The sequence below is a fragment of the Nerophis lumbriciformis genome, linkage group LG14, assembly GCF_033978685.3.
Source record: "Nerophis lumbriciformis linkage group LG14, RoL_Nlum_v2.1, whole genome shotgun sequence".
NCBI classification, from domain to species: Eukaryota; Metazoa; Chordata; class Actinopteri; order Syngnathiformes; family Syngnathidae; genus Nerophis; species Nerophis lumbriciformis.
Genome location: NC_084561.2, coordinates 25,679,549 through 25,695,405, shown reverse-complemented (window position 1 = coordinate 25,695,405; position 15,857 = coordinate 25,679,549). Strand labels below are relative to the sequence as shown.

Sequence of the window (15,857 nt, the reverse complement as noted above, 5' to 3'; positions counted from 1 at the left end):
AACCAAATATTAACATTGCTGTATGTATACTTTTGACCCAGCAGATTTGGTCACATTTTCAGTAGACCCATAATCAATTCATAAAAGAACCAAACTTCATGAATGTTTTTTGTGACCAACAAGTATGTGCTCCAATCACTCTATCACTAAAAAATAACAGTTGTAGAAATTATTGGAAACTCAAGACAGCCATGACATTATGTTCTTTACAAGTGTATGTAAACTTTTGACCACGACTGTACATGTTCGTGGACAACATGAAATTCAAGGTTTAATGTCATCAAAATCATTTGAAATATGTGTTTTGCATCGGTGGAGCCAGGCATGTGCACAGAGAATTCGGGGGGGCAGGTGCTCAAAAAGGGCACTGTGTGAAGTTGGACCCAACCCTGTCCAAATCTCTCCAAACTTGTCCCAATAGTTTGTGCTGCAAACATTTTTGTTTGTGCTTTTTTTCACCCCAAACTTGTTTCATCTGTTTGTGCTGCAAAATGTTTTGGTCTAACTATTATAGTTTTTAAAGTTATACGTTTTTAAGTAATATTAACATTTACATATTTATAGCCAGCACCCCCACCTTGTCAAAACCTCCCCAAACCAGTACTCATTTTTTTTGCTGGTCTGTGCTGCAAACATTTTGGTTTAACTATCATAGTTTTTAAGTTAACATTTTGTGGTTTTGTTATTAACATGTAATTATTAACATGTTAATCATAACTTGACGCCCCCAACTATGTCAAAATATCCCCAAACTTGTCCCATTCGTTTGTGCTTCGTTTGTGCTGCAAAAAATGTTGGTCTAACTATTATAGTTTTTAAGTTGTTAACAGTTTGTGATTCATTTGTGTGAAGTTGGCCCCACAGCCTTGTCCAAATCTCTCCAAACTTGTCTCAATCGTTTGTGCTGCAAAAATGTTCGTTTGTGCCGTTACGGTTTTTAAGTTACTGTAGTTACAAACACATTAATAACAATATGTAATATGTTATATATTTGCTGTATTTTGGTAATTGTGTGCATTAACGGAACTTCTTTCCTCAACGCATTTTTTCAGTTTCCAAAGCACTGCACTTCCGGCATAAAATGTGTGTTCCTACTTCCGGAAACAAACACGAGTGTGTTGTAATCATGGCAGATTTTTTAACAGACAACAAAGACGACTATTTTTGGACAAATGAGGATTCACCACTTGATATTTTTGAACCTGAATATACAGAGGATGAACTGCTTGTTATAGAAGCGAGCACAAACAGAGGGTGAAATTTTGGGCGCAGACAGAAGCTGACAGAGTGAGCTTACACAAAGTCAACTTGAAAAACGTCCCCGGCCAGCTGGACAGACAACTATCCATTGAGTGAGTCACTATAATATTGATCATGATACATGCAGCACATCATGTGTGTTGTTACAACTACATGCACTGTTGAGCTAGCTGTGTAAAAACAAAACATGAATTGTTGGGCTAATACTTTACAGATACTGCATGTACTGTATATGTATATGATGGGTCATGTTTTTCAGTCAGTACAAATTGGTGTCCTATTGCATTGTGTTGTACATTACAATCTCAAAAGTCATTCAGCTGCTGATACAACAGCTAGTTTATCTATTGCCGTAGCAATGTGATGTGTTACTACGTCAGAAAAAGATTTCCTTCGTGTACAATAACAATGTCGCTGCAACTTGGTTAGTAATATTATATATTATTATTATTGTATTATCATCATGAATCAAAATGTGTTGATAGCTTAAAAACTATAAGAGTTAGACAAAAAAAAATTGGGACTGGTTTGGGGAAAATTTGAGGGGGTGGCTACTTCCATCCATTTTCTACCGCTTGTCCCTTTCGGGGTTGCGGGGGGGTGCTGGAGCCTATCTCAGCTGCATTCGGGCAGTGGGCGGGATACACCCTGGACAAGTCGCCACCTCATCGCTGGGCCAACACAGATAGACAGACAACATTCACACTCACATTCATTCACTAGAGCCATCATTTGTTAATAACTTAAAAATGATAATTGCTTGGCCGAACATTTTTGCAAATAAATGGGTCAGGTTTGGTGAGAATTTTGACATGGTTGGAGGTTTGGTTATGAACACTTAAATACTATAACTTAAAAACCAGCCCAAACGAAAATGTTTGCAGCACAAACAAAGTACAAACAATTGGGACACGTTTGGAGAGATTTGGACAATGGGGGTTGGGGGGGCAACTTCACACAGGCAAATCATAAAACATTAATAACTTAAAATGTATTAAAGTTACACCAAATTTTGCAGCTCAAATGTCGCACAAAAAATGGGACAAGTTTGGGGAGATTTTGACATAGCTAGTGTTTAGTCATGGCTAAAAGCACGTTAATAACATTAAAAAAAAACGTTAATAACTTAAAAACCGTAACGGCACAAACAAAAGGTTGGGTCCTGGGTGCAGTTGGGTGTTCCAACAGGAAAATTACCCCCAACACATGTCAAAAGTGGTAAAGGAATGGCTAAATCAGGCTAGAAATAAGGTTTTAGAATAGCCTTCCCAAAGTCCTGACTTAAACGTGTGGACAATGCTGAAGAAACAAGTCCATGTTTGAAAACCAACACATTTAGCTGAACTGCACCAATTTTGTCAAGAGGAGTGGTCAAAAATTCAACCAGAAGCTTGCCAGAAGCTTGTGGATGGCTACCAAAAGCGCTTTATTGCAGTGAAACTTGTTAAAGGATATGTAAGCAAATATTAACATTGCTGTATGTATACTTTTGACCCAGCAGATGTGGTCACATTTTCAGTAGACCCACAATAAATTCATAAAAGAACCAAACTTCATGAATGTTTTCTGTGACCAGCAAGTACATGCTCCAATCACTCTATCACAAAAAAATAAGAGTTGTAGAAATTATTGGAAACTCAAGACAGCCATGACATTATGTTCTTTACAAGTGTATGTAAACTTTTGACCACCACTGTATCTGTGCACGTGCCTGTTTGGAGCACAATTCTTTGTGTTGCCATATTTTTGAATGCTTACGTTAAGACTGAAGAAAGTAGAAATAAGGATATGTGTACAGTCTCATTCAGAGTTCTATTTTTTACATGAATGTATAGGAAAATGTTAGAAAAAGGCCAGAAAGAGTTGTCGGTTGCCTTGTTCCCGATTTCCTAGTTCTCCAGTTGGCTGGCAGGAATCCCTCCCAAGCCACTCTCGATAAATACTGGACCACAGGAACGACTGACATGAACTTTGACGATTTCTGTGGGATTCTGAAACATGAGCGGAAGGCTGAGAAGAACGAGCTGATAGAAGTTTTCAAAAAGCTGGATACCGATGGCGATGGATACATCTCACACAGCAAAGTGGAAAAGCTCCTTACGACCGTGAGTTACTAAGCATTTAGCATTATGTATACATATTGGATTGAAGCTTGAAAAGTTAAGCTCAATTGACCGTATCTAAAGAACATTTTTTTTCAGGATTTATTGCTTTCAAAATATTTTGAACCTTACAGGGAGGTGATACAATGACACCTGAAGAGGTGAATGCCATTTTCTCATTAAGTGACATCAACAAGGATGGCAAATTCAACTATGCAGAAGTAAGTATGACATTCTTTCAGCCTGTTCTTTTGAGCTCATATTGTATCAGTGGCAAAAAGTTGTAGGCTTTTGTGTGTCCAAAGATGTGGAAAAAATACACCTTTGCAATATTAATAATGCCATCCATCCATCCATCCATTTTCTACCGCTTGTCCCGTTCGGGGTCGCGGGGGGTGCTGGAGCCTATCTCAGCTGCATTAGGGCGGAAGGCGGCGTCCACCCTGGACAAGTCGCAAACTCATAACATATATAATGCAAAAATGAATATAGTATGAACATATGATAATAAATAACATCTGTAAATAAAGACAATACATTTTTCAGAAGAAATAATCATGTTTACAAAATGTATAATATTCATGATATCTTGATGAGCGCTTGTCATATACTAACCGTCCATCCATCCATCCATTTTCTACCGCTTGTCCCGTTTCTCAAATTGTGAGTCAGGACCCCCTGGGGTCACGGTGAGGTTTTAGTGGGGTTGAGAGCAGCACAGAAGATTTTCATTATTTGTGTCTACACTTCTGCGATGAGGTGGCGGCTTGTCCAGGGTGTACCCCGCCTTCCGCCCGATTGTAGCTGGGATAGGCTCCAGCGCCCCCCGCGACCTCAAAGGGAATAAGCGGTAGAAAATGGATGGATGGATGGTGTCTACACTTTAGTATTCATGTTGGAACAACACACAAGCCTGCAGCTAGGTGACAACATGCCTAACACATTTGTATACAGAACAGTGGCAAATAGATGGACAAGTTTGTGACAAAAATGAAAAGATAAAGGGGACGTTGTGAGTAGGGCTGGGCGGTATGGACCAAAAGTGATATGTTTTGGCTGAATACGATATATCCCGAAAGACAAAGTCAAACCAAAACATATGTCAAGTTGTTTTATTGAAATAAATACTAGTAATATGTTAAAGTTTCCTGCAAAGATAAATGCACATAAACAAAAGCCTTGAAAATAAAATAAGAATAGAAAAGTGTAATCTTCAATCTTCTTTAAAACAAAGCTTTAGCGATGCTCCAATCCTCATCTAATAAGAAAAACCCAAAAGAACAAAACATTAAATAAAGTCTCTGCTTTAAGATGACATTTCAAACATTAGCAGAAATGAGCTACTTTTAACAATAATGTTTTTTAGCTCAACATTTTTAGAAGACCCTGGTTCCCTCAAAAATTAAAGCCAAATTAAAGACATGTGACAATATTGCCACTGCATCTAAACACCCTTTCAGATGATGTATACCTTTGTCATGGCAGTGCTTCTTGAGCAAATTAGTTGCAACTGGGAAGCTGATATAATGAGTTGATTTTTTCCGTTTTTTTCATACCGTTGCAACTGGGAACATATCTAATTACACCATATGTTCTCCATCATTTCCAAGTGCATCCATTTCTATCGCGTTGCTGATTTGACAATCACGTACAAACCCCGTTTCCATATGAGTTGAGAAATTGTGTTAGATGTAAATATAAACGGAATACAATGATTTGCAAATCCTTTTCAACCCATATTCAGTTGAATGCACTACAAAGACAAGATATTTGATGTTCAAACTCATAAACTTTATTTTTTTTTGCAAATACTAATTAACTTAGAATTTCATGGCTGCAACACGTGCCAAAGTAGTTGGGAAAGGGCATGTTCACCTCTGTGTTACATCACCTTTTCTTTACTTAATTGTTGAAGCTTTGAAAGTGAATTCTTTCCCATTCTTGTTTTATGTAGAGCTTCAGTCGTTCAACAGTCTCCGCTGTTGTATTTTACGCTTCATAATGCGCCACACATTTTTGATGGGAGACAGGTCTGGACTGCAGGGGAGCCAGGAAAGTACCCGCACTCTTTTTTTACGAAGCCACGCTGTTGTAACACGTGCTGAGTGTGGCTTGGCATTGTCTTGCTGAAATAAGCAGGGGCGTCCATGAAAAAGACGGCGCTTAGATGGCAGCATATGTTGTTACAAAACCTGTATGTACCTTTCAGCATTTATGGTACCTTCACAGATGTGTAAGTTACCCATGCCTTGGTCACTAATGCACCCCCATACCATCACAGATGCTGGCTTTTGAACTTTGCGTCGACAGCAGTCTGGATGGTTCGCTTCCCCTTTGGTCCGGATGACACGATGTCGAATATTTCCAAAAACAATTTGAAATGTGGACTTGTCAGACCACAGAACACTTTTCCACTTTGCATGAGTCCATCTTAGATGATCTCGGGCCCAGAGAAGCCGGCGGCGTTTCTGGATGTTGTTGATGAATGGCTTTCGCTTTGCATAGTAGAGCTTTAACTTGCACTTACAGATGTAGCGACAAACTGTATTTAGTGACAGTGGTTTTCTGAAGTGTTCCTGAGCCCATGTGGTGATATCCTTTAGAGATTGATGTCGGTTTTTGATACAGTGCCGTCTGAGGGATCGAAGGTCACGGTCATTCAATGTTGGTTTCCGGCCATGCTGCTTACGTGGAGTGATTTCTCCAGATTCTCTAAACATTTTGATGATATTATGGACCGTAGATGTTGAAATCCCTAAATTTCTTGCAATTGCACTTTGAGAAATGTTGTTCTTAAACTGTTTGACTATTTGCTCACGCAGTTGTGGACAAAGGGGTGTACCTCACCCCATCCTTTCTTGTGAAAGACTGAGCATTTTTTGGGAAGCTGTTTTTATACCCAATCATGGCACCCACCTGTTCCCAATTAGCCTGTTCACCTGTGGGATGTTCCAAATAAGTGTTTGATGAGCGTTCCTCAACTTTATCAGTATTTATTGCCACCTTTCCCAACTTCTTTGTCACGTGTTGCTGGCATCAAATTCTAAAGTTAATGATTATTTGCAAAAAAAAAAAAAAAATTTGAACATCAAATATGTTGTCTTTGTAGCATATTCAACTGAATATGGGTTGAAAATGATTTGCAAATCATTGTATTCCGTTTATATTTACATATAACACAATTTCCCAACTCATATGGAAACAGGGTTTGTAAATTGTGACTCGCCATGCTGCTGTCATGAACGCCTGTTGCCTTGAGTGATGCTGAGAGTTGCTGAGGCTCAAGTCAAACGGACCCAATCCTTGGAAAATCTGCTGAGGTTTTTTTTTTTTTCTTTGAGAGCAAAATTTGCGGAATAAAGGAGGACAAAATACGTTATTTCCCGGCAAAAATGAGATGGTTGATATAGGCTTCACACTCTCCTAGTACTGGAGTATGTGTCAAAGGTGCATGGAGGAGGAGGGACACAGCATCACAATGAGCAGAGAGACTTCCGCGTCAGGACATTAAGGATTACATATCGGTATTGCGGTATTGTCTCAAATACATATCTCTTTCTAAAATATAACATTTGTAATATCGGTATACAGCCCAGCCCTAGTTGTGAGAAGCATATATAAAAATGTAACTCACACTGTGTGAGTCATACTGTACATTTAAATAAATATATCTTTCAAGTTCTTGGTTGTAATTCAATTCAGGCTGGTCGTGTAAAATGTTTTGTCCCTTAGGGGTGTAAGGACGGAAAATAATTGAGAAGCACTGCGTCACATAATATATTGTCTAGGGCTGTCTTTGACTTAAGAAATGTCATATTCGGATCCGATTTGTTAGATTTTCCCCATTGTCACCTATAATATGGCGTTTTATTTTAAGAGAGAAATAAACAGATTGTGATCATATTAATGTATTCTTACTGCTCACTCGGTGTCAGTATAGCGTCGCATGATATAAATCTAGCCACTATAAGGTGATTCTTTCAGATAGTTATAAAAAGAATAGTTTTCATTAAAGTGAACAAAACAGCTCATGTGCTATTTTGTTCATCACAATTGCAACTTTTTCCACCCCAAAAAAAGGCTTAACCACTCTGATAAACAAATAAACACGGTAGTTGTTGGATTGTTTAGTGAGGTCCTCGACAAAACAAACTTGACTGAATAGAAGAAGTAAAAGTCATAACAAAGTTTCTGTATGTGAACATGCTGAAGGGTCATTATCTTTACCAGCAAAAAGAGCTACGGTTCTGGGGCGAGGCGGCGCGTGCACATTTAATTTCCGGTGAGTTCCTCCGGAACATATGGTGGGATTCGGCCGACTGGAGGAGCGTGGTGGCACGGAGGTCATGGTGTTTGACTGTGGCGCATCCCAAGGAGCCTGGTTCCCCATATAGAAATATCTTACCAACACTGTCTACTAGTAAAATATTCTTGCGTGCGGTCAAATAGTTTTTTAAAGAAAGATGTGAAGGGCCAAAACCCACAGCCAGCTGTTTTAGACACCTGGAAGCAGCAATTGCTTTCTCGTGACTGCCCAAATTGTAATCAGATTAAAATGATCTCCTACTTTTTATATGTCTGAACACAAGAGTGTTTTACTATGATCAACGCAATCGATCCATCCATCTATCCGCCTTAGCGCACAAATCTTTAATGTTTGGGGTTTAATGTTTGTGCAATGTCTGACGATTGGACTGCAAGGTTATCGTTGAATCTTCCACTATTTAAAGACAGCCATAATATTGTCAATACAATTTCCCTTCAGTTCTGCAGGTTGCTTGTGTCAACAGTGGATACGTGTCAGATGGCCTCTTTGGAGAAGCTCCAAGCTGATGCCAAGCTAAAAAAACAAAACTTTGGCAGCCATTTAGGCGGTCCTCCAAATCCCTCCATGTCACCCGAATCAGCAGCTTCTTTGCAGACTGCAGAAGCAACATCATCAGATCCAGATAATACACAGAAGAAAGGTACCGGGGTAGTGTTACTATGTTGTGTTTTTGTGTGGTGGATTTACTTATTGACTTTTTAAATGCTTACCCATACACACCATTTGCAACATTACACATCGTCGTTTTCTTTTGATTAAATATAATAGCTCTGTTATTGATCATTTCCTCACTCCCAAGTGACGAATCACCTCATTAAGACAGTTCATTCATCATGAGAGCCACGTGATTAGAACAGCTTGTTTGGAGGGAGGAGACTGTAAAGTGCTGTGATTATCATTTCTGCCATTAGGAGATTGACAAACACTTTATCTGCAACAGAGAGAACCACAAGACATTGTTCTGGTCAAAAAGATACGTGCTCATGGCAACTAATTTAGCCACTGCATGTGTCAGTAAATAGCATGTTAGAACCACCACGCTGAGAAACAAAGACCAACGGAAAACTGAGGACAGTATGATAGATGGGATGGATTTAAGTGGTCAGTCTATGTTCTTCTATTGATTTGGACGATTCCACAACTACTCACTAGGGAGAGAATGAGGGATTTGAAAGTGGTGGAGGGGAGGGCCCAGTCGACCGCCACTGCAAAAACAAACGAGTTCCTGCACAGTAGTCGGGATTATCAAATCATTGTGACTCTCCCACATATTGATTTAAACCTGTTACATTTTAATAAGAAGCTGACATAAGATGCTACCCGACTGCACATGTTGAATGCGTTATTCTTTCATTTTGGTTTGCTCATTTGAGCCGCCCCTCCCCATACGCAGATCGCCCGCTGTGCGTAAGGCCCCGTGATCTGTGTGGGGCCCTGTTTTGCCTAAGAGAAGCGCTTGTGAAATGTCACCTAATGAATGGCAGGGCGCTTCATAGGATATTTTACCTAAAACCTGTTGCTAGCCCTTTCCTGCTCTGTCACTGTTAAGAACATAATGGCAAATTTCCTAAGACATTCTCACTGTCTCCCGTGGCGCGCAGCGTTAGGGACTGTTAACAAAAGCTTTTTTTCCCCCAATGTTTAAGGTGGTTAAAATTATTATTTTGAATGGTATTATTAAATTTGCAATTAGATTGACGTGCAAGACCATTTGCTGAATAAAGCATGGGTTTTACAGTTCATTTTATTATGCATCATATTTCGAACATGTATACAGTTTCAATTTGATATATCACATATTTTCCCTTACTTTTTTCAACATGTCCGAAAAGCAGTAGTATTTGGCCACCCATCCAAATTATGAGATTCAGGTGTCCTAATCACTTGGTGATTACAGGTGTATACAATCAAGCAATTAGGCATGGAGACTGTTTCTACAAATATTTGTGAAAGAATGCTAGTGTGTGAATGTGAGTGTGAATGTTGTCTGTCTATCTGTGTTGGCCCTGCGATGAGGTGGCGACTTGTCCAGGGTGTACACCGCCTTCCGCCCGATTGTAGCTGAGATAGGCTCCAGCGCCCCCCGCGACCCCTGAAGGGAATAAGCAGTAGAAAATGGATGGGCCACTCTCAGGAGTTCAGTGATTTCCAGCGTGGAACTGTCATAGGATGCCACCCGTGCAACAAATCCAATCGTGAAATGTCCTCGCTCCTAAATATTCCAAAGTCAACTATCAGCTTTATTATAAGAAAATGGAAGCGTTTGGGAACAACAGTAACTCAGCCACGGAGTAGTGGGCCACGTCAACTGACAGAGAGGGGTCAGCGATGCTGAAGCGCATAATGCAAAGAGACTTTCTGCACAGTCAGTTGCTACAGACCTCCAGACTTTGTAACCTTCCAATTAGCCCACGTACAGTACGCAGAGAGCTTCATGGAATGGGTTTCCATGCCGAGCAGCTGCATTTAAGCCATACATCACCAAGTCCAATGCAAAGCGTCGGGTGAGGTGGTATAAAGCACGTCGCCACTGGACTAGAGCAGTCGAGACGCCTTCTATGGAGTGATGAATCCCGCTTTTCCATCTGGCAATCTGATAGACGAGTCTGGGTTTGGAGGTTGCCAGGAGAACGCTACATTTCGGACTGCATTGTGTGAAATTTGGTGAAGGAGGAATTATGGTGTGGGGTTGTTTTTCAGGAGTTGGACTTGGACCCTTAGTTCCAGTGAAAGGAACTTTGAATGCTCCAGGATACCAAGACATTTTGGACAATTCCATGCTCCCAACCTTGTGGGAACAGTTTGGAGCGGGCCCCTTCGTCTTCCAACATGACTGTGCACCGGTGCACAAAGCAAGGTCCATAAAGACATGGATGACGGAGTCTGGTGTGGATGAACTTGACTGGCCTACACAGAGTCCTGACCTGAACCCGATAGAACACCTTTAGAATGAAGTAGAACGGAGACTGAGAGCCAGGCCTTCTCGACCAACATCAGTGTGTGACCTCACCAAGGTGCTTTTGGAAGAATGGTGGAAAATTCCTATAAACACACTCCGCAACCTTGTGGACTGCCTTCCCAGAATAGTTGAAGCTGTAATAGCTGCAAAAGGTGGACCCACATCATATTGAACCTTATGGGTTAGGAATAGGATGGCACTTCAACTTCATAGTGAGTCAAGGCAGAAGGCCAAATACTTTTGGCAATATAGTTTATGTTTACTTCTTCTTTTCAATTTCTAACATAATTTACATCAAGTAGTTCTAAATACGACAGTTCTGGTCATAGGCGCCGATCTACATTTCTGCCAGTGAGTGCTCGAACAAGCGGTAAATCTGACGCTACTTTTCTGAGCATGCGCGGTTTTTGTTTGGTGGTGAGAAAGAATTTGCCATCAATCTCACGTAGGTGCTCGGCATTGATCGGCACCTATGGTTCTGGTAATAAAAAGTTAAAACAGTTATGATTCACTCAATGATCTAATTATATCTTATTTTCAATAAGTTCAATACATTTGTCACAATTCTTCTTCTTTGTACTCTGTAAACACTTTTTTACTTTACTTTACTTTACTTGCTTGGGGACGCAAATAGCACAGTCGAATGGCCCACATCCTGTACATATTTAACGTTTGATTGTTCACATTCACAAATATACTGCTAAAATAAAATAGTGTCATTCATGAGTTAATGTGTTACTGTTTATGTTGTTTGTGTCCTGCGTGCACAAGTGCCTATCAAATGTGTGAGGAAACCATAGTACCCGCAGAAAACCCCCAAGAAGAGTGGGGTAAATGCAGAGAGAGATCTGAGATTTCCATCATGCTCTGCTATTAAGTTATTGCCCTCAATAATATTAAATGTTTTTTAAACAACTTCAAAAGGATGTATTAATTAATGTAGTTCATCACGGCACTCGGCATCTAGTTTTCTCTAACGCAAATTCAAATCAAATAGTTCAAAGACTTTGTTAATGAGATCTGGATCATTGTTTACGCTTTCGTATTTTTATTTCAGACAGCCGACCATCTTCCCATCCTCCTTCCGCTCGCAGTCGACGCTCAAATGTGTCAAACGCAGCCACTGGAACATCCAGCAGCAGCAAGGTCAGTTCTAATCCCAGCTACTAACAGTTCTTTGCATGATCAGACTATTTCTTACAAGAAGTGTAATATTAACCCTTATTGTCATAGATTTAAAAGGACATGTGAATAGAGTGTAAATGTAGAACCTAATGAAATCATTTTGAACGTATCAATATATTTTCCTTTACAAATATTTAATTTTGATGATTTCCTACTTATATATATTTATGTATAAATATGAAATCATCAAAATTCTCACATCTCTTTGTTTGGGCTCAACTAATAAACACTACTAAATATTATAGAAGAAAAAATGTTTACGGCCTTCTAATTACGGGTTTTAACATTATTAAAGCCCTTTAGACATGACCTAGCCTGACCTAAGCCTAAGGTTTATGTGTGAAATAAATAATAATCTTTGTAATTAACACATGCTTTCATATCACATGACAAGGTGTATCCTGTTAAACTGTAAGTTGGTTAGATATAATTATTGAATACCATTAAAATCAAGAGTAAGATTACAAATTCATTGTCAATATTTCAGTGGTCCTCGGGCCCCTGTGTAGTGGAAAAGTTGAGACATAAATAAAACATACTGCAATTGAATTATAACCTTACACACAGTTCTTTAACACAACCACTAACATGTGAAAATATAAATTAAAAAAACGTGTTCAATGAGAGTGATCTGCTGTGCAATATGGTACAGTACTTTACATTTATTATTTTAAGTTAATTTAACCATTTTTATGCTTGAAAATACATATGCTTTTCCTTAAATAAGCATGTTTTTGTTTTTTTACTAATAATAGTTCTAAATAATCTAACACGAACTGTGGTATAATTTTTTGATAATTATATTTAGAAAAACCGCAATAGAGTTAAGCCACAAAATTTGAAGTAATGTTGCTTATACAGTATAATACCATTCTAATTTAATTAAGCTTGATAAGGTAACCAAAATATTACAAACAACTCAGTTTGATGCAGTGCAGTTCTACATCAATGCAAATGACAAACATAAAAATAAACATATTGTTAAATGAAAACCTCTCTTAATCTGGAAGTCGGACTTTAAAAAACTAAATGTAAATGTTCATGCTCACTAATATTCACTAATTACAGGCGTGTGATTTTTCCTTCTATAGTCGGAAAGCACGGTGGCACAGGGGTTAGTGCATGTGCCTCACAATACGAAGGTCCTGAGTAGTCCTGAGTTCAATCCCGGGCTCGGGATCTTTCTGTGTGGAGTTTGCATGTTCTCCCCGTAACTGCGTGGGTTCCCTCCGGGTACTCCGGCTTCCTCCCACCTCCAAAAACATGCACCTGGGGATAGGTTGATTGGCAACACTAAATTGGCCCTAGTGTGTGAATGTGAGTGTGAATGTTGTCTGTCTATCTGTGTTGGCCCTGTGATGAGGTGGCGACTTGTCCAGGGTGTACCCCGCCTTCCGCCCGAATGCAGCTGAGATAAGCTCCAGCACCCCTTGCAACCCCAAAAGGGACAAGTGGTAGAAAATGGATGGATGGATGGATGGATAGTCGAAAATCCGTCTTTTTTATCTCTGTAAAAATATAAAAAAATATTTTCCGTTTTTCTTTGTTTTTTCCGACCCACAATGTGTGTTAAAATCTTTATCCCTCTCTTTGCCATGCCTGCCAACAACTATGGTTTTCCGTATCGAGTAAGGTTTTTGATCATCTATTCCGGTTTGCAGCTGCAGCGGTAAAAACTAAGGTTTTCTATTAAAAATGATTAACGTAAAAATTGAAGCTACGTAGTTTAACTACATTTCCCAGTAGCTTGGCAGTAGCTTGGCTACTTTTTAAACGAGTAACGATTTCCGTAGCTTAGCTATTTTTAGACCCTCGTAGCGGTTAGCTAAGCTACATGCTACAAAAGAAGAGAGTGGGAGAAGAGAAAGAGAGAGATGGACTGGTGTAACGCCACAGGCAGGGGACAAAATATACAGGGAAAAATCCATGATTGGTTGGTTGGTTTACTATGATGAGTCACGATTGGTTAAGATTAGGGCAAAACATTACGGACAGGCCAATCAGAGGCAAGACAGGGTGGGTCATCCAACCAGGAAGGGAAATCACAACAGACAAGCACATCCCAAATGACGAGAAGAGAAGAGGCAATATTCAAGCGGGCGATTTACATTTTTTTTTTAAACTATTGGAAAATGGGAGAGGGATTCTCTTCCTTAGATTTTTCTTTTAGCGATGTAGACAACATCTAGGAAACCCACAATGCGTCTACTTGGCCACATTTGAACAAATTTATGCGTCTGGATAAAACAATGCCCAAAAACTTCATTTTAGTTGTTTACCATGTAAACCCAAATCAAAACTTCTCTCGACATGGAAGACGTGGAATACACATTTAAGAACACACAAGATTGTGGCAGACATGTGATGACTTTTGCTCCAGTGTAACCTGTCTAAATGCTAAATTTCATTTTCATTTTAGAACAAGACAGTAGCTGACATTTTGTTCATTATTTCTACTGTTTATATTTTGACATTGAATAATAGTTTAATCATTTTGAAACATAAACAACATGACTACAAGATATTTGTTATGTCATGCTATAAATCACAAATGGCTATTCAGATAAAGGAAGTTGGCTAATAGAATAAACACTGTTTGTATTCTTTATGATTTTTGCATGATTTTTGCATTTGGAGCAGTTAGAAGTGGAGAGGGAGTCAAAGAGACAGAAATTGGCTATAAAACCCAAGACAGAATCCACTAAAGCAGAAACAAAAAGGAAAATGCAATCTGCTCAGAGCCATCAAGAACCAAAGTAATGTGTAAATATTGTAAATAACTAGATGAACCATCTGTGGCTGTGAAGTGAACACCAGTAAGGTTGTAAATACTGTATAGAGTAGGCTAACCCATGTGGTTCCTGTGGATGTGAACACAAGTTATAATTACTGTAGTGAATGAAACAGACATAGTGATTCATTTGAATGAATGGGGTATATATTTTTGTAAACTCTGTTGATATTTTTTCAATTCTTTAAACATTAAAACATCTTTAAATGGTGCTCTTTTTGCCTGATTTTTGCATGTTCGCAGCCCTAAGACCCCTGGCTTATTTTTAGTCTTTTTCATTAAGTTCAAATCACATGCCTGCTCGTGTATCACCAGTGGCGTCATTAGGCCTATTTCAGAGGGCATCGTCAAAGATTTCTAAGCACCCCAAAATAATTTGGTGTTTATTTTCCATTCTTTGTTTCTTACAAAAATGTGCTGACAAATTCAAAATGAAGTGGGCAGAAAATAGGTTGAAGTCATTATTCACTTAAATATGATTATACATCTGTGAGTCTCGCTTTGCTTCACTTGTGTATTGTTCTTGTACTGTAACAACAGTAAACAAGCGAAAACAATAACCTAAAAAATGTTCTCAGTCCGTGTTAGTCATTTTGTTAAATGTTATGCTTGAATACTGCATTCGCTTAAATCCTATGCGTCTCCTGCAGGCGTTAAGCTTCCCCTGTTTTAAAATGGTATGACACCTCTGTGTATCACATGGTTGACATGTATGGTATAGCATGCAAAATGCAATTTATTTAATGATGTATTTTTAGTTGAACCCTGTATAAAAGCTCCTTTGTAAAGGCAGTATCACATGTTTGTTTTCAGTCTTCTGACATAGATTCAACCGGTTTGCTTTATTAGTAAAGCGGAAAAGTAAAATTAAGCACTGCACCATCTACTTCAAGTGTTATTTGAATAATTTCAAATTTGTATGACTCTTGTCTGCTCTCCTCTGGATGAATATGAGCATAACAAGTAACCATTGATGCACAGCCCACATTAATGCTACAAAAACACCCACAGACGTCATGGTACAAAACGGTTCACACTTGAAATTCAGTGGAACCTGGATTTACGAACTGAATTGGTTTGATGAACAGGGTTCATAAATAGAAAAGTTCATATATTGAAGCAAATGTCTCCATAAAAAAATTTAAACACAAATATTTGGTTTCAGCCTCAACAAAAATATTTTAGTAAAAATATGTACACTTTGAATACAATATAAAGTACTGTATATCAAGC

The 15,857-nt window shown here is 38.9% G+C and overlaps 1 protein-coding gene across 3 annotated transcripts in view; it reads left to right on the top strand.

The window, feature by feature from the left end:
- Positions 1–15,857, top strand: part of efcab7 (EF-hand calcium binding domain 7) — a 31,557-nt gene that overhangs the window by 2,216 nt on the left and 13,484 nt on the right. For 2 of the 3 annotated variants that reach the window (XM_072914661.1, XM_072914662.1), the window contains 4 exons: positions 3,154–3,365; positions 3,497–3,583; positions 8,128–8,329; positions 11,706–11,795. In XM_072914661.1, coding sequence (XP_072770762.1) covers positions 3,154–3,365; positions 3,497–3,583; positions 8,128–8,329; positions 11,706–11,795 — 591 coding nt within the window. The remainder of the gene's footprint in view (positions 1–3,153; positions 3,366–3,496; positions 3,584–8,127; positions 8,330–11,705; positions 11,796–15,857) is intronic. The other variant, XM_061975725.2, reaches the window with a different exon arrangement.